The sequence below is a fragment of the Mycetomoellerius zeteki genome, unplaced genomic scaffold (genome assembly GCF_001594055.1).
Source record: "Mycetomoellerius zeteki isolate Tzet28-1 unplaced genomic scaffold, Tzet1.0 scaffold106, whole genome shotgun sequence".
NCBI classification, from domain to species: Eukaryota; Metazoa; Arthropoda; class Insecta; order Hymenoptera; family Formicidae; genus Mycetomoellerius; species Mycetomoellerius zeteki.
This window is the reverse complement of record NW_017255975.1, coordinates 6,011,808-6,036,021: the sequence shown is the minus strand read 5'-3', so window position 1 is coordinate 6,036,021 and position 24,214 is coordinate 6,011,808. Positions and strand designations below refer to the sequence as shown.

Below are 24,214 nucleotides of genomic sequence, written 5' to 3'. Positions count from 1 at the left end.
AACTATTGTAAATTCATTTAAATGAATTATGGCGCTTAATTAATTTAAAGCAATGTAGTTAACATTAACGGTCTTTTAATCTTATTATTATTTATACATGCATACCGAAAAATGCGTAACTCTCTATACATATCGATTATTGCGAGGAATAATGCTAAGGTCTCGGTGGTCTAAAGGCTTAGGACGCTCGCACGGAATGCAAGAGATCCGGGTTCGACTCCCGGCCGAGGCATTATTTTTCGCAATAAGTTTATTACAGTTTTTAAGTTGGGAAATTTGGGGGGATTATTAATATTTTTAGATTTGATTGCGTTGAAAGTCCGACAACCATATCGGCACGCAATTATAATTTCTGAAATTAATTCATTTAAATAAAACAATAGTTCAAAATCTTAACGTTCTGACCGCTATGGCGCTTCTTAGCGATAAAATACTATAATTAGGTTAGATTAGGTTCTAATCTTGCGACCTGCGACCCGCATGGTGTGTGCTATGAAGATCCAGCTTAATATAATTATATTTTCTTTTAATTTTAATAAAAGCCATTTATCATAATTTGTTGTTTTAATTAACTTGAATTGTTAGAGGAACTAATTCTTTGCTACAATGAAGATTGCTAATGTAACAAGTTTTTTCATTATAGCAGCAAAAGTATCTTAGCAAAACTATCTTAGCTAACATGTTATTTGAGTACCTGATTCAGTTTACGGGAAGAACGAACGCGAGAAGTGCGCGAGGCCGAAATAATGCCTTCTAAAATTGTAAATTGAGAGAGGAGATTTTAAAGAAATCATCATGGGAGATTCAGAAAAGATGAGAGAGAAAGAGAGAGAGAGAGAGAGAGAGAGAGAGAGGGAGAGAGAGAGAGTTTTAATTTATTGATTTACAAATCTGTGAAAGAAAAAAACGATGCGAGGTATCGCATCGTTTTGCGTGAAGGAATGAATGTGAAGGAGTGAACATTTTTTTTAGATAGACACTTGTTAGTTACATATAATTTTCTATACGTTATGTCTATAAAGAAACAATAGATATAATTGTATAATACATAATTGCATGACGTACAAAACAATCGTAAAATTTCATTATAAAATTATTCGATATGCTATATTAAATTGTCAATATTCATATATACAATTGCTAATAAATACTTTTAAAAAGTATTCTACATAGAATTTATTTCAATAAAGAAGTCACGATGAGAAATAAAATTTTTTTTTACCTAAATAAAACACGGTTCTTGCAAATTTGATTGTAATACCATTGCAAGAAATTGTGATAAAAAGAACTTGCAAAAAAAAACAAGTAAAGTGTGCTTAACTGGTTTATTATGACATTTTAAAAATCCTACCTTTCTAATAACAGAGAGGACTTTAGTCGGTATTTATCGCCAATTATTATATGAGAAAATTCTTGCGTATGAGATCGTTTTAAAAATCGATCAGTCACTAAACTGTATTAGCATCTTAAAATATTACTTAAGAAGGTCTTAAAATAAGAACCAATTATGAATACTGACTTCTATATTTTGTTGCTTTTTTTTATTTTTAATAGGAACTTTGAAACATACAATAATGAAAAGATGAAAAATTACTGACAAAAGAGTTAGATTGTAAAGAAAAAATTAATTACAGATAATCTATAAATTGAATCTTAACAAAAAATGAATGTTCTAAGTTTAAACCAGATTTAAATAATTATTTCGTTATGATATATTTCAACACACAGAAACTAAATACGGTATCAGCGTCGATCAGTTTTTCAAATTGTTTATTCCAATAATAGAGCCAAAGATTAATCATATCATATAAAAGATAAAGTATTATATATAACATAATATTTATTTTTATAATATAATATAATATTATATCCTATATAATATATAATATAATATATTATATAATATAATATATAATATAATATATTATAATATAATATTATAGTTTCATTATAATGAAAAAAATATATAAACAATCTGAAATTTAAAAATATTCAGAATACTTTTTTTTATAATACTTCAGAAGCATTGCGGTATCTATTTAATTTATATAATGACAAACTGTATGGCTTGTCATTAAAATACGAATAATAAAAAGACGATGAATAATAACTTGCAACACATAATGCTAGTAGAATAAACTAAGTTTCGAATGATATTGACTTAATGATAAAAAAATAAGAATATAGAACATTATTTGTATATGTACGCAAAAATATGTGTATATGAATAAAAATTTATTTTTCAGGAAGAATACCGGTTGCCCGTTTAAAAACTAAAAAATGTCACGATTATATGTAAATGTTTAAATATTATATAATGTCACAGACAATTTTCGTAGATATTATATAACGTCGAAGAGTAAAATTTTGTAAATATGTACATTTATAGACTCAATGTATGCATTAACGTAAGATAGTAACAAAAATGTCAACTGACTAAAAATATATGCTATTCCTAATAAATATATTTATTTACTGAACAATGTCTTACACTTGCTGTAACATATTAATAAAAACATGTTGCGAATAATCAAACGTCACATCAATAAAAATATACATTTTAATAAATAGAGGAAAGTCCTCTATTATAAGATAGGCGCCTAATATGAGATAGCAGCGTGTCTGTCAAACTAATAAACGCTATCTATTGGTTCCATTATGAATTTATTGCTCTTGGATTGAAAACTATTTAGTAAAAAGTTCATTATTAGATCATGCCTGTAGTTATTGTAAAACAAGATTTAAAAATTTGGATGTCTTCAAGTTTTATTGAGATGAGCATTTAAACATTGTTTATTATTTAATAAATAAATATTTGGCAATAAAATCTTCATGTAGTGATAGAGTAAAGTCGTACTAATAGAAAAATACGGGATATGTTGAATTGTTTAATTATAGAAGTTAGATTTGATGATCGTAAAGCTATAAGGCGTGGAAATCGTAATATGAGATACTCAGGGTATTCCTAATATGAAATATTAGGAATGCTTCTATGTTATAGTGAAAATCGTTGCTAAAGTATAAATGTTATTGCATAATAATAAAAAAGACAACCGGAATGAACGTCGAGTGCCTATATTTGCGATGCTTGATTCTAACTACTTGAAAACAAGTTCTAAGTATAATCTATTGTATGCTCATTTTTTGCGCACGCTGGCTGTTTGTTCATATTTTAGAAACATTAAATAAAGTTTTTTAATTGCAATATTGATATACTTTCCGTTTTACTATCGATTTTTCGGGACATCTCATATTAGGAGCACAATTTTTTCATATTGCGTTTTGCTCACTTTTTTACATTTCTTTAATTTAAAAAAAAATGGAATTTGAATTAAATTTTAGGTAACGTCATCTTAAAGCTTATTAAATTCCTTTCAAAATGATCTATCATTTTTGTTTATTCTGCTTATAGACTTCTAGCATTTACCCAAAATGAAATCGATATCTCATAATAGGGACCTTTCCTCTACGTATAGTAATTATTATCATTCTAGTGCATCCTCTTATTTCAAAAGGCTATTCGAGTTATTATAATAGAACGTTTTATAAACAAATTAATTTTTGATCATAGTTCATGTGTCCTTATTTTTATAGATAAATACATGTCATGAATACACGCGCCTGTGTGAGATTCATTTAAAATTTTTTACTTACAAAGGAAGGAACGGAAGTGTCGTCTTCTGATTTTGACGAGTTTGTAATATATTATTCTCCAGACAAAAATAAGTGACACGTATTTTTTTATACATGCACATACGCTCTTTTAGGAGGTGAAACACACTTTAGAAAAAAATTGGTTTTTCTCTTTCGAAGCGAATATTGCCGGAACTGTAAAAGATAGAAAAATATTTTCACAATAAAAATTGAATGGCTTCAAGAGTACTTTAGAACTATAATAAAACAAATTTTGTAAATTATTTATTTATAATAAAAATTGTTTAATTATAATGAAAAAAAATTTTATTATATTTCTAAGGTATTTGCCATTCAATTTTATTTCTGAAAACTTTTTTCTATCTCTTACAGTTCCGGAGATATTCGTTTCGAAAGAGAAAAATCGATTTTTTTCTAAACGGTATTTTAAATGGTTTTCTTCAGTGAAGTTTCATAAATAAGCTTTATTTATCTTCATTCGTACAGATATTTATTTTTGTTATATTTTGCTGTTTAATAAGAAATTATTTTATACAACGGTGTGGATAAATGACGTAATGCTACGTTTGATAATTTATTAATAACAAAACATATATTTCTGAATTTTTTATCATTTCGGTTAGAGAACCTTTAGATACGTGTTTTCAACATCTTATTCTTCAACTCGTCCAAAAATTTTACAAAGGTCGGATTACCACCTAAACGATCAATTTCGGTTCTCATCTTTTTATCCAATTCATCAAGAACATCTTTCGCGTACTTAAATGAGCCGTAACTCTCTAATATTTTAACGCAGTAACGTTTTACTTCAATATTTTTCGATCGTTGTTTCAAAATATCTTGAATTATTATTAAGGATATACAAATGCTATATAAAAATTGTTATTAGAAAAATTTTGAAAATAAAGATGTATTTACCATTTAATTTTCTTGTTGTCTACTTAATACGAAATAATATATGTTACTTAGTATCTATTTATTTTATATTAAATATAATGTTTGATAAAGGATACTTATTAATTTTTTATCGTCAGGATTGTTTTTAAGCGCATGAATAATTAGGAAACTCATTTTTCCTTCGGTCAGATCATCGCAATAACTGTTTTCATTAGTATCCTGTAATAACAATAAATTTTGTTAAATTTGGTTCAAGTAATTTAATTAAATTATTGATTACCTCATCGTGCCGTAAATTGCAATAATCATCATGTATCTGGCGATACAATCCTAGAGTACTTGCTAGCGACAAAACGTCTTCTTCATAAGTAGAAAATAGTTTCATTAATTTTACCACCAATTCGATTATCCAAGCACTCTCTATAAAATTAATTAACATTCAAATTATACATAAATATGTAATACGCTTTACATACAGAAGCTTACAAAAGTATGAATATTTACTTCTTAATGCTAGACTATGATAATCTTTTTCAGTTGGGCAGATGAAATTTTCCTTCCAATAAAAATCCATTCCTTGACCTTTGAAATATTCCATGAATTGTTCAATCACAATTTTAACTGCCTGTTAAGATGTATAATATAATTTAAAATAATCAAAATTAAAGAAAAGCATTATCAATCCGCACGGTAAAAAATGCAGTTTTATAATGAGAATTATATTTTAATAGTTTATTTTATGTTTTATACGGAAAAAGTAGTACAACATTAAAATAGACTGGACGTTCAGGATTAATTTTCAATCGTCTTCAACAAGTAGGAAACGAATAGAGACTGGAATCGATTCAATGAAACTGCATATCTTTTATGAATGCGAAAAATCGAATTCTCATCAAGCATTCCCGTTACGTGTCCAATAGAAAGAAATAGTATAAGATTTTTCAAAAACATTTTAAAAAATATATCTTACATCTTTATTGTTTTAAAGAAATAGATATTTTTAAAATATATATATTTGAAAAACATATTTTCTAGAAATCCAAATGCGATTTTTAACGCACGTTTTACACTTATATAAAAGCAATTTTGGCAAAACTGTCTCTTTCTCATTTTGATTTCTATTGTAACACATCAAGAATGTAAGACACATTCAATTTTTCAAAGTTTTACACAGACATAAACTACTTATTACCATGGGATGTAAATTAATAAGTTTTTGATAAGCAATAAGTTCTAAATAATTTGCAGCGTTTATTGAATAGTAAAGTCCATAAACAGAATGGGTTACGGGAAAACCAATTCGCATAATGGCCTCATCTTGAATGTCATCGAATCTGTCAAAAAACAAAAACTTTATAAATCTATAAAAAGTGAGTTATGTTTCACAACGGAAGATAACTTACATGATGCACACATTAAAGACCATTTGCATTATTTCGTCAATCTGTTGAAATTTATCGGGTGATAGTTTAAGCCAGTAGTTGAAAATCGAGGTTATTCTTTTATATGGATGTGCATCACTGGATTGCAGACTGTATTTGATCGGTTCTAAAAGTATCTACACAAAAAAAATCAAATAATACAAGTAATAAAACCAATAGTTAGTAAAATTGAACTGAAAAAATAAAAGAGATATGATAAAATAAAAAAGAAGATATCATAGAACTGACCTTGTCTTCCTCCACATTACCGTTTATGGAATAGTAGAAAGGTACAATCTTTTTCATGTCTGTCATCTTACACTCTGAATTATAATGATACGTAGAAATCTATAATTTTGATAAATTATGATTTTAACTTAAAGGTAACCGAGTTGGTGATATTGTTTAATTCCTTGCCTTATAATATCTAATAATGCTCGAATTACATACCAAACGTTTTAAATACGAGCAAGAGTAGGATCCAATGAACCGTGGCTCGGCATAGCTCGCCATGGCTCACCATAACTTGGAAAGCCTCTACGCGACGTGGGACCAGGATAATTCCAAGCTCATTATCGCTTGAGGTTCGTGACTCATGACATGTCGTTTTTGAAAATTAGCGGTAAGTTTCGCGAGCAAAAAGAAGCCTTTGTGAGTAGATTAACCGACAAAGCATTTTGCGCTGTTAGGTCGTCAATGATCACGTTAAGCAGAATGCTTATTTTGCAAATTTTTAATATTTTCTTCGCTGATATAAAACTATAGAAGATCTAAAAGTATAATTTTATCACCGAAAGAAACTTTCAACATTCAAAACAAATATTCTCTTGAACGTGGTTAATGCTTGCGAAAAGTTATTTCTTATCAATTTTTTTTCATGTAATTATAGAAACTCGATAACTTTTTCATCATCCTATTCCGTATTGTGACTTAAATGATGAAAAAGTCACTTAATAAATGCTTCAACTAGTAATAATGAATAGGCTCTTACACATTTTCATGCAAGCATAGAAAAATTGGGTGGTAAAACGATGCAATGCAGTTAATTATTTCGTTTAGTTAAGGCGCGAGCCCTGGTGAGCTCTTTGACTCTCATAACTTACCGACAATTTGTCAACTCGAGCCGCGAATCACAAATCGCGAGCCGTGGCGAGCAACAGCGAATTATCCTATTCCTATTACGGCGCGCCGTGGAACCGTGATTTTAGTCTTTTTTGTATCAATTTTGAGACTAATACTGTGACGCGAGTCTAAATGAGCCAAAACGGATCATGCCGAGCCATGGGCATCTTCAATATTACATAAAATATTTAATCTATACATTTTAATATAAAAATATTTTAAACATAATGTTTTGAATAAAGCTTTATATAAAGTAAAAAATATTTTACTGCTACAGCCACAATTATCGCTATTTTTTGTATCTGATAGAAAATTATGTGTCATACGAAGATAATAGTAAAATTAAGGGTACATAAGTGTTTATAATTCAGAGTATTTGTAGCGTATGGACATGTGGGGCAAATCCGACAAAAAAAACATTTAACATTACAATTTAACTGTGTTCTTATGAGCAAAGTATTTACATACTTATCTGTGAGTCGAAAAAATCGTATTGTACGAGTCAGAAGCTTGAGATTACTGTGTGGAATTCAACCCTTTCCTATAGACACTATTCTTTTTATATAATTGTAATAAGATAGTGTTTTAGAAGTTACTGCTGAAGATCTTCGAAATTAGAGCTGAAATGTCGTGTAGCAAGGAAGATGTTCGAAAATATAAATAGCGGTAGCACTTACAGGTTCTTCTCTGATGTACTAGCAACAACAGAATAGGTAATATATGTTAAAGCAGAGAGTATAGACTCTTATATAATGCATAATGCATAGGGCATAAGAAAATCAACCAATCAAAGTCCTTTTGCATGGAAAGAAAGAAAATAAAATTTTGATTCATTTTCTTATGCATTATGCATTGTGTTTTGCAAGGATATGTACTCCCCACTTAAATCTATGGGCTTATATTGGCTATCTCGTCGGTATGACGTAAATATCACGTAAAAAATTCAATTTAATGATCAAATTTGATTGGTAGATGAACGATATTTGTCTTTTTTTAATGAATAAAAATTTTTGTTATTTATTCATACATGTAGTAATGCAAAATATATTCACGCGTGCCTAAAGAAAAAATTCACCAAGAATAAAGAAAGTGTTGAATACCAGAGTTGTGCATCTACGTGTAAATTATAATATATTCTACGTTTTCGTGTAAACAGCGTAAACTATTATATAAGGTCCCTAACAGCACAGATCTCCAAAGAACGTCTTGAGAACGTCCAGGAAATATCCGTATGTTTAAATATCCTAAGGACACATCCCCAGGATGTATCCTGGATAAAGTGTGTCATTAGGGGTGTCATCTATATAAACTTATATGTAACAATTACTCAATGTGCGCACAGGTCTCATTAACACACCATGCAGCCGAAATTCTCGCGGCAGCCTACCAATAGGAGCATTCAGCGAATTCATCAGTTAAGTGAGCGCTTGCTGTTATTGGTGTATTCTTTTAGCTCATCCAATTAGAATTTTAGATCTAGAAGAATACATCAATAGCAGCGAGCGCTCGCTCAATTGTTGAGTCTGCTGAATGCGCCCATTATATTCCTTTATGTATTAACCTTTTAGCTTTTACGGAAAAAACGTAGCTGTTGTTCAAACAATGCTTCTATTGTTCGGTGTATTGAGCAAATTTGAATTGTGTATTGAAGTCATAAATTTTTCATGCGATATTTATAGAAATGAAATTTTACAACTCAACGTTTGTATTAATATCTTAAAATTTATAAACTGGATTTTTAAATATAACAATTCATTGTCTCATACATGCCACGAAAAATGAATAATGGTTTTAATGAACTAGATTTTATTTTAATAAAGAGAAACAATAAATATTATGCACATTGTGTATATTGCAGCAGTAAAAGTAATAATAAAAGTTTTTATATCTTCCTAAATTTAATCCTTAGAATTTTGATAATTTACAAACGTTTCTTAAAAAAGTTAGAGTCGATATAATTTATGGATTTAATAAATACTAACATAATTTTATTTATATAATACTTATACAATTTATATTTATAGTGGGAATATGTGTGAATGTCCACAAAGCTGAAATATTCGAAACACATCACAGGAATATCCTAAAGATGTCGCCATATATTTTTATAGCCTAGTGTCCCTAGAAGATTGAATTTGACCACATATTCCTCAAAATGGCGCCAGAAAATGGTGGGGATCATGTATAATATGTGAGGATCATGTCTTTCTCTAAGTACATATCGCGGGTATACCCTTTTAACGGACATTAATAAAGGACATAAGAACGGTCGAACACACGGTTAGTTAAATTATTATCGTGTTGCAACTCGTCAATTTCACATTTCTTAGAAGTGTAAAATCCGTAAGTAGCTTTCTAACCTAGCAAAAATAACATTATTACAATACGTTAATCATAAAAGGAATTTTATAATGCAATATACATTATTTACAGAATACATAAATGCCTTACTGTTGCGTATAATAGATATTTCGAAGCGTTCATAGCCTTCATATTTTCAAGCAGATTGTCATCTATATACATATACATGGTGTCTGTTAACGACCGCAAAATATTTCGTGCGTGTGTAGAACAGACTACACTGAGTCGAAAAGTCCTGTACCATTTTGCGGTGTCAATAATAGTTAAGGAGATATTAACGTTTAAAGATAACCGAATAAGAGCATCCAGCCGGCCTATTGCTGCCGAATGTACAACCCACCGGCCACGATCACACGGCGCGCGGGCCGCTGGGAGTGGGGATGGCCTTCAGGCGCGCGCGCCGTTCGAGCTTAGTGGTTCGCGGCGGTCAGCGGGGTGCTTGCCCCACTCCCCGCGATCGGTGGGTTGTACATTCGGCAGCAATAGGCCGACCGGACGCTCTTATTCGGTTATCTTTAAACGTTAATATCTCCTTAACTATTGTTGACACCGCAAAATGGTACAGGACTTTTCGACTCAGTGTAGTCTGTTCTACACACGCACGAAATATTTTGCGGTCGTTACCAAACACTCTGTATACGCGCGATTTCTGTACTGTGTGATTGGTCACACCATTGTGAGGGGGTTTGGGATTGACCAGTGAAAATAATCACAGTGTGTGGCCAGACTCTACCTTCTAGGGATACTATTATAGCCTAATCCCTAGACGTATTGCGGACAATTCTACTCTATTGGTGCGTTCAGGGAGACGCTATTAGCGCTATTTCTATCATTCTATCTTCGTTGTTTATTAGACGTAAAACAAGGATAGAATAACAGAAATAGCGCTAATAGCGTCCTGAACGCACCTTATGAGTAACAATACAGGGGGGGGATTCTGGGTCATTTTGTTGACAATTGCGAAGCGGGGCGCGTAGGGTATTCGTTTGCCGCGGCGAGGGGAGGGGGAAGGATGGAGATAGCGCGGCGCGGGAAGGTTTCAGGATCGGCGATATCGGTGTTTATGAAACTGTTTACAATAAACAGCGATACCATTGGGTGCTTTCCAATTACAATATCCCTAGACACTTTCGTGCACACGGTGACACAAGTTGCGTTCCAATTACCCGTTATCGTCGACACAACACTACACATCTTTACTCAGCCGAGGGCTGTGTAGCCTTGTGTTTTCTAGTGACATTCAAGTCGGGAGATTATAAATGAGGTTGGAGGACATGAATTTTCGTTTTTTTTTAATGCAGTATACTACAGGAGAGAAAATAACGAAATGGACGATGAAAATTATAATATCAGTAAAGTAAGTAATATTGGAATTATTTTGTATTAATAAATTTTTGTTATATATTTTTTTATCATATTTGATTAATAAAGTCTAATATATATTCTATTTTTTTATATTTTTACAGGTTAGATGTATGCTTGTTCAACTTTATTTAAAAATATAATATTACAATGCGCATAATTATACATATACACGTGTTAATGATTTTTTTTCTAATTATTTACAGAGTAATGATACGAGTTTGACGTGTGCAACATGTTCTTCAATTTTTCTTCATAAATTGTTCTTCTAGTTGAAATACATTCTATACATGGAAATGCATTATCACGAATTACAAAATATCAAGATACACAGTAGCGCAACTCTCTTGATTTTATGTTGGCCAAAACGGAGTGCACATGCGTGAAATAAGTAAGTTGCCCCGTCTTATTTTTTCCTTTTCTTTATTGTTCTCTCTCTATTTAAATGACCATTTCAATGTTCCATTTAAAGAGTTGAGAGCGGTTGAGAGTAAAAATTTGGAGGGAAATACAACGTGCATCGCCCATTTGGTGAAGTGTGTGAGAAACCTCGAGAAAGAAATCTAAATTTTCTTTTATATCAACTCATAACATTTTGATACCTAGCATATATTTACAATTATGTAATATTACTCTATATAAATATATGTTTTGAAGGTGATTTAATATTTTTTTTAATTTTTCTACATTTTTTCCTAATTTTTCAATATATTTACAATTTATTTTTATTAATTTTCATTAAGTTTAGATTATTTCATTGCAATAGTGGGTTTATTCGCGTTGCATGCTCCAATATGCTCCTACAATAGCTTTTATTCACTCTAACGCATTCATTGAAATGCGACGCGAATAGATATAGTGAGTTTTGACAGAGCGAAAGAAGGATGAAAAGAGAAAGAAGTTCAGATAGTAACCATAGGAACGTTAGGTTTAAGGCCATCACGCGTACAAAAATTTTAGTCGTAATCGTAAGGCCGTAAGCAAATCGGCCAATCACAATCGAGCGTTTTAAAAGTGCGTATGGGCATGTATTGTCGCTTATTTTTGTTTGGAGAATAACATATTACAAGCTTGTCAAAATCGGAGGACGACACTTCCGTGCATTGTTAGAAGAAATGCTAAGAGGAATTTTCCGTTTATCGGAAGAATATTTTTTTGTTTGTATATAACGATTTATTGCCATAGCATTTTACAAATGATTTTTTTTAGTGAAGTTCCATAAATAAGCTTTATTTATCTTCATTCATATACAGATATTAATTTTTGTTACAGCATGGATAAATTACGCAATGCTACGTCTGATATTTTATTAATAATAAAATATATAATTCTGAATTTTTCATCATTTCAGTTAGAGAACCTTTAGATACGTGTTTTCAACATCTTATTCTTTACCTCGTCCAGAAGCTTTACAAAGAGCGGATTACCACCTAAACGATCAATTTCGGTTCTCATCTTTATCCAATTCATCAAGAACATCTTTCGCGTACTTAAATGAGCCGTAACTCTCTAATATTTTAACGCAGTAACGTTTTACTTCAATATTTTTCGATCGTTGTTTCAAAATATCTTGAATTATTATTAAGGATATACAAATGCTATATAAAAATTGTTATTAGAAAAATTTTGAAAATAAAGATGTATTTACCATTTAATTTTCTTGTTGTCTACTTAATACGAAATAATATATGTTACTTAGTATCTATTTATTTTATATTAAATATAATGTTTGATAAAGGATACTTATTAATTTTTTATCGTCAGGATTGTTTTTAAGCGCATGAATAATTAGGAAACTCATTTTTCCTTCGGTCAGATCATCGCAATAACTGTTTTCATTAGTATCCTGTAATAACAATAAATTTTGTTAAATTTGGTTCAAGTAATTTAATTAAATTATTGATTACCTCATCGTGCCGTAAATTGCAATAATCATCATGTATCTGGCGATACAATCCTAGAGTACTTGCTAGCGACAAAACGTCTTCTTCATAAGTAGAAAATAGTTTCATTAATTTTACCACCAATTCGATTAGCCAAGCACTCTCTATAAAATTAATTAACATTCAAATTATACATAAATATGTAATACGCTTTACATACAGAAGCTTACAAAAGTATGAATATTTACTTCTTAATGCTAGACTATGATAATCTTTTTCAGTTGGGCAGATGAAATTTTCCTTCCAATATAAATCCATTCCTTGACCTTTGTAATATTCCATGAATTGTTCAATCACAATTTTAACTGCCTGTTAAGATGTATAATATAATTTAAAATAATCAAAATTAAAGGAAAGCATTATCAATCCGTACTGTAAAAAATGCAGTTTTATAATGAGAATTATATTTTAATAGTTTATTTTATGTTTTAGACGGAAAAAGTAGTACAACGTTAAAATAGACTGGACGTTCGGGATTAATTTTGAATCATCTTCAACAAGTAAGTAACGAATAGAGACTGGAATTGACTCAATGAATCTGCATCTTTTTTATGCATGCAAAAAACCGAATTCTCATCAAACGTTCCAGTTATGTGAACAATAGAAAGAAATGATATAAGATTTTTCAAAAACGTTTTAAAAAAATACATCTTGCATCTTTATTGTGTTAAAGAAATAGATATTTTTTTAATATATTTGAGAAAAACATAATTTTTATAAATCCAAATGCGACTTTTAACGCACGTTTTACACTTATATAAAAGCAATTTTGGTAAAACTATCTATAATACTTCCCATTTCGATTTGTATTGTAACACATCAAGAAAATAAAACACATTCAATTTTTCAAACTTTTACACAGACATACTTATTACCATGGGATGTAAATTAATAAGTTTTTGATAAGCAATAAGTTCTAAATAATTTGCAGCGTTTATTGAATAGTGAAGTCCATAAATAGAATGGGTTACGGGAAAACCATTTCGCATAATGGCTTCATCTTGAATATCATCGAATTTGTCAAAGAACAAAAACATTATAAATCTATAAAAATTATGTACACAAAATAATCTTTTCAGTTAGTGGATGGGCTATTATTTTTCTTGATTTGTTTATGTTAGAAATAAGTATGATAAAAAACATGAGGCCAGAAATACGGCAACTTGTAACAGCAAAACAATAATTGAAGTGGAAGTTCGCGACTTATCTAAAAAAATTTTTATATAAATTTTTATATAATCTTTGTTAAAACATATCATACCCCTGCAAGAAGAATGACACAAGTCGAAATTTTTCGAATTTTATATTACGAGTAGATGGTATTCTAAATGCATCAGTTTTCAATCAGGAAAAGTGATATATGTTAAATTCAAATACTTAATAACGAAAAATAATACAAGGAAAGTTTTTAATAGTAACATCGAGAGTAACATATAACACCATAACAAGATTAATATCTACATATAGATATATTAATATAGATATAATCTAGAAGTATAAAACACTTCTAGACAACTTGAAACAAGAAATTTGCGATTAGTTCTATAATAAGTTAACTTATATATAATTCTGTCAAGAGCGTAATAAATAGTAAATTTTATAAAATACACAATGTTCCTCCCCCCCTCCTTCATTTGTCTGAACAATTTTATATTAAACAGAAATTTTATATTGAATTAAAGTGACTCTTGTCATTTTTTTGCGGGAGAACGATGTATTAGATGTAACGACAAAAAGAGGAAAATATTCGTAGTATAAATTGTAAAACAAATTTTCTTTGGAAAGGTTGTGCCTTATTCCTTATCGCGCGCATATGATTTTAACAAAAATACATAAGTGAGTTATGCTTCACAATAAAAGATAACTTACAAGGTGCCTACATTATAGGCCATTTGCATTACTTCGTCAATCTGTTGAAATTTATCAGGTGATATTTTAAACCAGTAGTTGAAAATCGAGGTTAATCTTCTATATGGATGTATATCATTGCATTGCAGACTGTATTCGGCCGGTTCTAAAAGTTTCTACACAACAAAAATTAAATAAAATAAGTAATAAAACCAATAGTAAAATTGAACTGAAAAAATAAAAGAGACGTGATAAAATAAAAGAAAAGACGTTATAAAACTGACCTTGTCTTCCTCCATATTGCCGCTTATCGAATAGTAGAAAGGTACAATCTTTTTCATGTCTGTCATCTTACACTCTGAATTATAATGATACGTAGAAATCTATAATTTCGCGATAAATTTAACTTAAAGGTAACCGAGTTGGTGATATTGTTTAATTCCTTGCCTTATAATATCTAATAATGCTCGAATTACATACCAAACGTTTTAAATACGAGCAAGAGTAGGATCCAATGGACCGTGGCTCGGCATAGCTCGCCATGACTCACCATAGCTTGGAAAGCCTCTACGCGACGTGGGACCAGGATGGTCCCAAGCTCATTATCGCTCGAAGTTCGTGACTCATGACATGTCGTTTTCGAAGATTAGCGGTAAATTCGCGAGCCAAAGAAGCTTTTCTGAGTAGACAAGCCGATAAAGCATCCTGCGCTGTTGGGTCGTCAATGATTCCGTTCAGCAGAATGCTTATTTTGCAAATATTAGCGTTTTCTCCGCTGATACAGGACTAGAAAATCTAAAAGTATAATTTAATCAACACGAAAGAAACTTACAACACTCAAAACAAGTATTCTCTTGAACGTGGTTAATGCTTGCGAAAAGTCATTTTTTTCATGTAATTATAGAAACTCGACAATTTTTTCATCTCTCATCCTACTCCATATTATGACTTGAATGATCAAAAAGTCACTTAATAAGTGTCTCAACTAGCAATAATGAACAGGCTCTTACACATTTATATGCATGCATAGAAGAATTGGGTGGTACAACGATCTAATGCAGTTAATTATTTCGTTCAGTCGAGGCGCGAGCCTTGTCGAGCTCTTTGACTCGCGTAACTTACCGACAATTTGGCAACTCGAGCCGCGAACCACGAATCGCGAGCTGTGGCGAGGAACAGTGAGCCACCCTGTTCCTATCATGGCGCGCTTTGAAACCGCGATTTTAGCCTTTCTTGTATCAATTTTGAGACTGATTCTATGACGAGTCTAGGTGAGCCAAGACGGATCACGGGACATGCCGAGCCACGGGTATCATAAATATTACATAAAATATATTTAATCTATACATTTTAATTTCAATTTACTTTAAAAAATAATATTTCGAATAAAGCTTTATATAAAATAAAAAATATTTTGCTGCTCCAGCCACAATTATCGCTGTTTTTTATATATCTGATAAAAAATTATGGTGTTTATAATTCAGAGTATTTGTAGCGTATGAAGATGTAGAGCAAATCAGAAAAAAAAACATTTAGCATTACAATTTAGCTTTGTTCTTATGAGCAGAGATATTTACATACTTATCTGTGCGTCGAAAGAATCGTATTGTACAAGTAAAAAGCTCGAGATTACTGTGTGGAATTCAACCCTTTCCTATAGACACTATTCTTTTTATATAATTGTAATAAGATTTTAGAAGTTATTGCTGAAGACCTTCGAAATTAGAGCTGAAACGTTGTGTAGCAAGGAAGATGTTCGAAAATATAAATAGCGGCAACACTTATAGGTTCTTCTCTGATGTACTAGCAACAATAGAATAGGTAATATATGTTAAAGCAGAGAGTATAGACTCTTATATAATGCATAAGGCATAAGGAAATCAACCAATCAAAGTCCTCTATTACATGGAAAGAAAGGAAATAAAAAACTTTGATTCATTTTCTTATGCATTATGCGTTGTGTTTTGCAAGGGTATGTGCTCTTTGTTTAAATCTATGGCCTCTCTCTCTCTCTTATGTTGATTATCTTATCGGTACGACGTAAATAACACGTAAAAAGTTAAATTCATTAATGAAATTTGATTGGTAGGTAAACGATATTTGTCGTTTTTAATGAATAAAAATTTTTATTTATTCATACATTTATTTATGCATACAAAATATATGCACGTGCCTAAAGAAAAAATTCACCAAGAATAAAGAATGTTTTGAGTACCAGAGTTGTACATCTACGCATAAATTATAATATTCTACGTTTATGTGTTATAAATATGTGGTGAAACTAATGTATAATATATCGAAGAAGAAACAGAGGTAGTAACATGATCTCTACAAAATTTAAACAGATTTAAAACTGGTTTTGTTTAAAAAAAAAAAACACTGTATTTGGTTACATAATTATATATTTGCAAATAAAAATAAACTATTGTTGAACTTATGCAACGTATACATGTATACATAACTTCTTTTACTATATTTTTTATATTATTATTTAACTTTGGATAACTCGAAATGTTTACAGCTAAATAAAATGTTAATTAAAAAAGTAACAACTTATATTCTCTATAAGTGTTCTTAAATCTTTTATAGAAATCCATTTTTATTTGTAGTGCACGGATATCCAATAAAATTTTACAAATATTAATTTTTATCATTTAATAAAAAATTTTATTATATATTTTTTGTATACTTTTCTATATATTTTTTCTTACATAATTTATTAATATATCATAGTATAAGCATTACCACTTGCATCATTACAATTATTTTGTATTGTATATTATTTAAAAAACCTGTGTAATGCTTTTTTTGCCGTTTTACAACAAATAAATAATTTTAAATTTAAAACGTTCCAGTTAAAGGATCCTTAGGCGCATCTTGAGTATCCCAATTCTTAAGCTCGTCTAGAATCCTCACCAGAAGCGGGTTACCACCTAATCGTTCAATTTCAGCCCTCGCAGTCGAATCCAATTCTTCAAGTACATTTCTTGTGTATTCAAAGGAACCAAATTTCTCTAATAATTTAACGCAATAACGTTTCACTTCGATATCCTTTGTTCGTTGTCGTAAAATATCTTTATTAATCATTATTAAAGAAATATATAAATCTAATAAATTATAATAAAAATTTTCAAACCTGAAGTATATGGAGCAATTAGTAAACAAAATTTATTAATTGTATAACGAATATACTTTTTACTAAATAAAAATAACATTTGATAAAGGATACTTATTATTTGTTTATCTTCAGGATTGCTTCTAAGGGCATGAATAATCGGAAAGCTGAATTTTCCTTTAGTCAAATCTTCACAATAACTTTCATTCTTAGCGTACTGTAACAAAAATAAATGTAGGTAATATAAATTTATTTCATTAAATCGTATATATTATCGCTTACCTCATCGAGGCACAAGTTACAATAATCGTGGCGTATTTGAAAATATAATCCTAAAGTAGCTATTAATGACGAAAGATCTTCTTCATAAGTTGAGAACAGTTTCATTAATCTTGCCACTAAATTGAAGAACCCACGAATTTCTGCAAAATTAATGAATGTTTAAATCCTTTTTTAACATAAATGACTTTTTTCTATATGTACATATATAAGATAGAGATTGTATAAATATTAGCAGTTACTTCTTATTATCATAGTCTTGTACTCTTCCTCAGTTGGACAGATGAAATTATCTCTCCAAAAAATATCCATTCCTTGACCTCTATGAAGCTCTAATAGTTGCTCCATATATACTTGCGTTGCCTGATAATAATGTTATATATATAATATATACTATTATATTTTCAATATGTATTAACTTAAATTATTATTTGTAATGTTGTGTGTCTCATATTTTTAGAGATAACATTGATATAAGTTGCATCTATATTACATATGTATTAATTTCTTTTATTTTCATTTTTACATCTTTAGCAAAATCAATCATGACGAATAAAGAAAAGAAAAAAGAAAGATAAGTAGATAAAAAAAACTGCATTGTAATAGCAGTCATGGCCGTACACAGTGTACCATACATCTTATTTATTAACATATTAATATGATATTTAGATGATTCTCTAAAAATGAATTCTCTATATCATTATTTATTAAAACTATTCATAATTATTTTAAATAGCTGCTTCTATCAATATTCATTATTAACAAAGAGTAATATTAAGAAAGAGTAATATTAAGAAAGATAATTAAAAGAGGACAATATGAGAAAATGGAACAATTATAATAGTATTTTTAATTTAATTTTAAAAAATATCCTCTCTTTTACATAAAATAATTTTATAATATTATTACATGAATGTCTTAAACTTTGTATTTAAGTAAATTGAAAACTCTTGTAAGTATTATAGTAATGAGAGATATACATATATCTCTCACCATGGTTTATTTTTACATCAAAATATCATTATAAAACGTGAAGACCAACAGAGCTCACAACGTTTCTCTATGTAATCATCACCTACCGCTGGATGTTTTAAATTAGTAACTCTTATGGCTATTATATAACATGCAGCATTAATTGAGTTAGCAATTCCATGAACTGAATGTGCAACAGGAATACCTCTTCGCATAGTGGAATTATCTTGAATATCATCAATCCTGCGAAAATAGATGAAAGCTATATATATCCAATAATTCGAAATTAGAATGATGAGAATAAATAAATTAATTAAGAGAAATAATCCTATTTTCAGACAAGATGGATTTTAGTGCTTAAATATTTCGGTGTGAATTTATATACATATTAAATTCTGTAAATCACGCTAAAAATCTTTTTCAATCTTGAAACATAAATAAAACTTTAGTATTAATATCACGCATTAAATTGACAAGTAATTCAATAATATCGATGCTAACAAGAATCTTAGAAAGGTAATAATAATTTGATGCTAATGTAAGTTTCTTAAAAAAAAAAAAAGCTGTAAGTTATTTATTGCGAAAAATATTACCTCAGCCAGGATTCAAACTCGGATATCTCGAATTCCATAAGGCCGTCCTTCCGATTGGATGGAGGCTTCAGTAATATTTCTCACAATAGCCAATAACTAGTGCAAGAAAGATCGATTTTCAAAGAAATATATAAACAATTATATATAATTTGAAATTAGATTGACAAGAATAAAGCAATTAATTAAGAGAAATTATTCTATTTTCGATCAAAGTGAATCTTAGTGCTTAAGTATTTCAGTGTGAATTTATATATGTATATCAGAGTTGAGTAAAACTGTAACTCAATTAACAATCACAATTTACAATGTAATTCTTAATTCAGTTAGTAATTATATTTCGTAATTATCAATTGAATTAAGAATTACATTGTAAATTATAATTGTTAATTGTTAATTGTTAATTGAATTACAATTTTGCCCATACTTTGATGTATATCGTATGTATATTCAATTCTGCAAATTACGCACCGAAAAAATTATAATTCTTATAAAAACATTAAATTTTAAGTTAATATAATTGCGGATACTTTGCAAAGTATCTATATCTGCACTTCAGTTAATTATCCAGTTTTTAACGAGTTGCAATTAAAGACAAGGATTGGCGGAATAAAGACATAATTCTACTTTAGGCCCTTTTTCCGGAGATTAGCGCAAATAAACAAGGAATTGATGTTGCTTACATTAGTTAAATATGAACGTGTTTCGATTTTTCTGTGGTAGTGAAAGTGATATAATCTATGAAAAAAGGGCATAAATGATTTAAAATCATCAATGAGATTTTTATCAGAAATTGAACGAAAATGATACGACAATAATATGTTATCATCACAACATATTTATGTTAAAAAATCTTACAAAAACTCATCAGAGGATTGAACATTATTTCAATTTATTTTGTATAAGTAAAAGTAAAATATATTTCATATTCATTTTGTACTTTTTCTAGAAGAATCTGAAAATAAAAAACATTTCTGCAGTTTATAGTTTTTTCTTTCTATCGATTCTTACAATATTATGATCAATATTCGAAAAAAGGGATTAAGTACATTTTTTAAATTGCAAATAAATTTTTAAATATTGATCATAATAGAGAAATATTATAACATATAATTTCTCAAAGACATTATATAAATATACACTTAATACTGTTCCCATTTGTGGTATAATAAAAAAGTAACAAATTATTTTAATTTTTATCAAAATCGAGATTGTATAATTAGACCTTTATTCCGTCAATCATCTCAATTATTAAAAAAGACAAAATTATTTAAAGATACAAAGATACAGTTAATGAGAAAGATATGTAATTAAAAAAGGTGCAAAACAAAATATTATGTTGATGTAACAGAATGCAAACTTACAGGATGCTCGAATTGTGAAGCATATTTATTATATCATCGATTTCTTGGACTTTATCATCTGATATCTTTAGCCAGTAATTAAAAGCTTTTGCTAATTTTGCTCTTATTTGTTTTCCGGGAACTTGAAGAATATACCTGATTGGTTCCAATAATTTCTACAAGAAATTACACTTCTAAATTTCATCTAAATTCAATTAAAAAATGGCACAAACGTAACAAAAATAAAGAGATTGTACAATTATCTAAAATTTCAGAAATTTTCGTAATTTCCAAGAATTGCCCAAAATCCGGGATTTTGAATTATAGAAATTTAAATTACTGAAAATCGACAAATTATATATTTAAAAAATATAAAAAAAAATCTTCTTTGTAAGAAACACTTTTAAATATTATAAAAAATGTTATATTAAACTAAAATAAAAGAAAAAGAAGAATAAATAAAAATAAAAATGACCGTTCAATAAAATTTATAAAATTAAAGAATTATTTTTTAAAGTTATTTAATACATTTTCAGGATTCACATATAATGTCAAAAGTAAAAAGGAAAGCTATAAAAGTAAAAAAAGTACAAAGAATAGAATTAAAAAGAAAATAATAATTTTTTATCTTTACAATTAAAAATGAAAAAAATTCGGAAACAATTTAATTCCACAATTTCCCTCTGGATGCGCCTGCATTGATGGGAGGTATTCAATAGTTGTTTTTTATAATCAAAATCGTTCTGTCACGGACAGTCTTAAGATTCCATATGACATTGGATTATAAAATACCAACGTTATCGTCAGCTGTTATATGAGAATATTGGCTACGTTTACACCGTGCATTTAGGCCGTGGCCTATACAATAGATGTCCTTGTTTATCCTGTAGGTTAAACAAAGACACCTATCGTATATGTCGCGGACTAAGCGCACGGTGTAAACGTAGTCTATCAGTCAACCGGCGAATCATTTCGGAGCAACGACAATTAAAATTCAAATACAAATTGTCAAGGCGGGAACAATCGAGCAAGGAGGTAAAAATGAGGAAAAAAGGAGTTGTATAAATTTACGTTCAATTTACAGAAAATTTTGTGTAATTAATTATATTATACTAGTAAAATATAAAATAACATGTATATATTAATAATACATTTCTTTTTCAGGATAAAAAGACGTTTATATGAATAAATGGCGCGCGCCTAAGCACGCGCATGACAGAATTGAACAATTAATAGCGTTTTTCATTGGCAAAACTAGTGCGCACTCAGTGCACTTTAAAGCCGTTGTACAAAAATCGACGTAAAAATGTACATTTAATAAAAATATAGAAACGAATTAAACCGCGAAATATACGATATTGAATACATTTTATTATGCTCTTTGATAAAATACACATTGGTTATTTTATCAATTGAGATATCTCACACACTTTTACATTTAGATTAGAATAGTGTACAACAGCTTTAATGTGCAATGAGTGCACACTATTTCTGCCAATAAAATACGCTATAAAAATACATAGATTACAGTAAAGACTAACCTCGTCTTCCTCTCTGTTCCCGCTCATGGAATAATAAAAAGGAATAAGCTTGCTAGAGTCCATCATATTTGAGCGGTGATGTATCTCTTCTGCAACGATGAACGTGAACGAGATATAACTGCTTCGATCTGTCAGTAATGTCAAAAATAAATTCGCGATGGCAGCTAACAGCTGACTGCAAACGTTGTGCAGTGCGGTGCGATGCCTCTGCCGCCTGTCAGAACCGTAACACTAATTCTGACACGACTGATCTGGTACATGCGTGCTCGTGGAATCATTTCATCCTTGTCGTTTATCAAATGTTAAACAAAGACAAACGATGCTCGTTCAGGGTTGGATTATCCGAGGATTTTCTAATGGCGAATTCGATTGGAAGAACTAGTATGCACTGATGCATATTAAAGCCGTTGTACACTAACTTAATGTAAGTATAAAAATGAAATGCAAATATTTCGAATTATGAAATACATATTTTACCTAATAGTACAATAAAATGTATTAAATATTTTACGATTTAATCGATCTCTATGTTTATTTATAAACATATCTTTACGTTATTTCGTGTACGACGGCTTTAATGTGCACCACTGTGCGCACTGAGTGTGTCTAATCGAATTCGCTATAAGGTTTTTTACATTATATTGTATTATACTGTATTATACGATATTATACATAAAAAACCGTATAAAACGAGTGTCCAGAACGACTCCATGTTATCGATTTTTCTGAAATATCGATTTTTGCCATTGCTGCGAAAATGATGAGGACCCCCCCAAACACTGGACGCTTACGGCGTTACGGCTATGATGCACGTAATTCAAAAATATAAATCGAGGTGATGTAACGCTCGAGACAGAACACGTCCGAACCGCACGAGCGACCTCTCAAGACTCTTACAACGCTCAGCTCTTAATTCTTTGTCTGTTCGCGAATTTTATATGCGAATTTTGGATCGATTTTTAGCGTGGATAATATAGAGATTGATAGAAATAATTAAATTACGCACATGATGTAGAAATGGCGCCACATGAAGTATAATACGTATAAAACTAAATGATGTATTAATATACTTTTATAATATCATGTATAATACTATGTAAGAAACCTCTGTATATAATACGTGCCCAACCCTGCGTATGAGTATACTCTGGCAGTGATCATGAAGTAAGAGTATACTTCATGGCAGTGATGCGATTTCCAACCCGCTTGCAGCCCTCGATCACATCGCCATCGGTCGGCGGCCTGGCGTAACCGGTCCCATACAGCACAGAATTTGCAGTAATATCGCTGCAATAACGCTGCAATATTGCTGCAACATGCAATATTGCTGCAATGTTGCAGCATTGTTGTTGCAACTTTTGTGCTGTAGGGGGTAGCACACGCAAGCACAAGCTCATGTACGTGTGACTTTGATAGCAGAATTTCTGCTATGAAAGATAAAAATAATATCTTATAAGCTTATAATTATATCTTATAATATCTTATAAGCTACCCTATAAGCGCAAAATGTTCCTAGAATGTTACATGAATATTATTAAAAATTAAAATAATGTTATTATAATATTTCGAAAATATCATAAATATTTTTTTAATATTACAGGAGTATTCTATAGAGGTTATATGTCCACTTATATAATAAACCTAGGTATTATATTTTAATATTCCTGAAACATTATTAAAATATTAATAAATATTAATTATTTTTAATTTTGTGCAATTTGAATTCACAATCCAGTAACGAAAAGTTCTTATCAGTCTATGCTGCA

At 29.7% G+C, this 24,214-nt stretch overlaps 3 protein-coding genes and 1 pseudogene across 5 annotated transcripts; all 4 read right to left on the bottom strand.

Annotated features, from left to right (window-relative positions):
• Positions 1 to 4,098: 4,098 nt before the first annotated feature.
• LOC108723154 (geranylgeranyl pyrophosphate synthase-like) lies at positions 4,099 to 7,833 on the bottom strand. Its single transcript, XM_018448684.1, has 8 exons — positions 7,563 to 7,833; positions 6,222 to 6,320; positions 5,955 to 6,109; positions 5,744 to 5,885; positions 5,056 to 5,176; positions 4,832 to 4,971; positions 4,668 to 4,770; positions 4,099 to 4,493 (listed from the first exon to the last, which is right to left on the bottom strand). Exons 2-8 carry the CDS (start codon positions 6,285 to 6,287, stop codon positions 4,285 to 4,287), a joined length of 936 nt encoding a protein of 311 aa, XP_018304186.1. The 5' UTR covers positions 6,288 to 6,320; positions 7,563 to 7,833; the 3' UTR covers positions 4,099 to 4,284.
• A 4,331-nt stretch (positions 7,834 to 12,164) lies between these two features.
• LOC108722625 (geranylgeranyl pyrophosphate synthase-like) lies at positions 12,165 to 13,797 on the bottom strand (annotated as a pseudogene).
• Positions 13,798 to 14,625: 828 nt separating this feature from the next.
• Positions 14,626 to 15,221, bottom strand: LOC108722616 (uncharacterized). Its single transcript, XM_018447813.1, has 3 exons — positions 15,089 to 15,221; positions 14,893 to 14,991; positions 14,626 to 14,784 (listed from the first exon to the last, which is right to left on the bottom strand). The coding sequence occupies exons 1-3, from the start codon at positions 15,149 to 15,151 to the stop codon at positions 14,626 to 14,628; spliced, it is 321 nt and encodes a 106-aa protein (XP_018303315.1). The 5' UTR covers positions 15,152 to 15,221.
• Positions 15,222 to 17,400: 2,179 nt separating this feature from the next.
• Positions 17,401 to 22,675, bottom strand: LOC108724084 (geranylgeranyl pyrophosphate synthase). Of its 3 annotated transcripts, none has more exons than XM_018450255.1 (7): positions 22,449 to 22,675; positions 20,929 to 21,083; positions 19,082 to 19,217; positions 18,245 to 18,365; positions 18,006 to 18,145; positions 17,838 to 17,940; positions 17,401 to 17,682 (listed from the first exon to the last, which is right to left on the bottom strand). In XM_018450255.1, exons 1-7 carry the CDS (start codon positions 22,512 to 22,514, stop codon positions 17,450 to 17,452), a joined length of 954 nt encoding a protein of 317 aa, XP_018305757.1. In that variant the 5' UTR covers positions 22,515 to 22,675; the 3' UTR covers positions 17,401 to 17,449. The 3 variants fall into 3 exon arrangements, with proteins under 3 accessions (XP_018305757.1, XP_018305764.1, XP_018305772.1); XM_018450262.1 differs by having other exon boundaries at positions 18,248 to 18,365; XM_018450270.1 differs by lacking the exon at positions 22,449 to 22,675 and adding an exon at positions 19,568 to 19,663 and having other exon boundaries at positions 20,929 to 20,972.
• Positions 22,676 to 24,214: the final 1,539 nt, after the last annotated feature.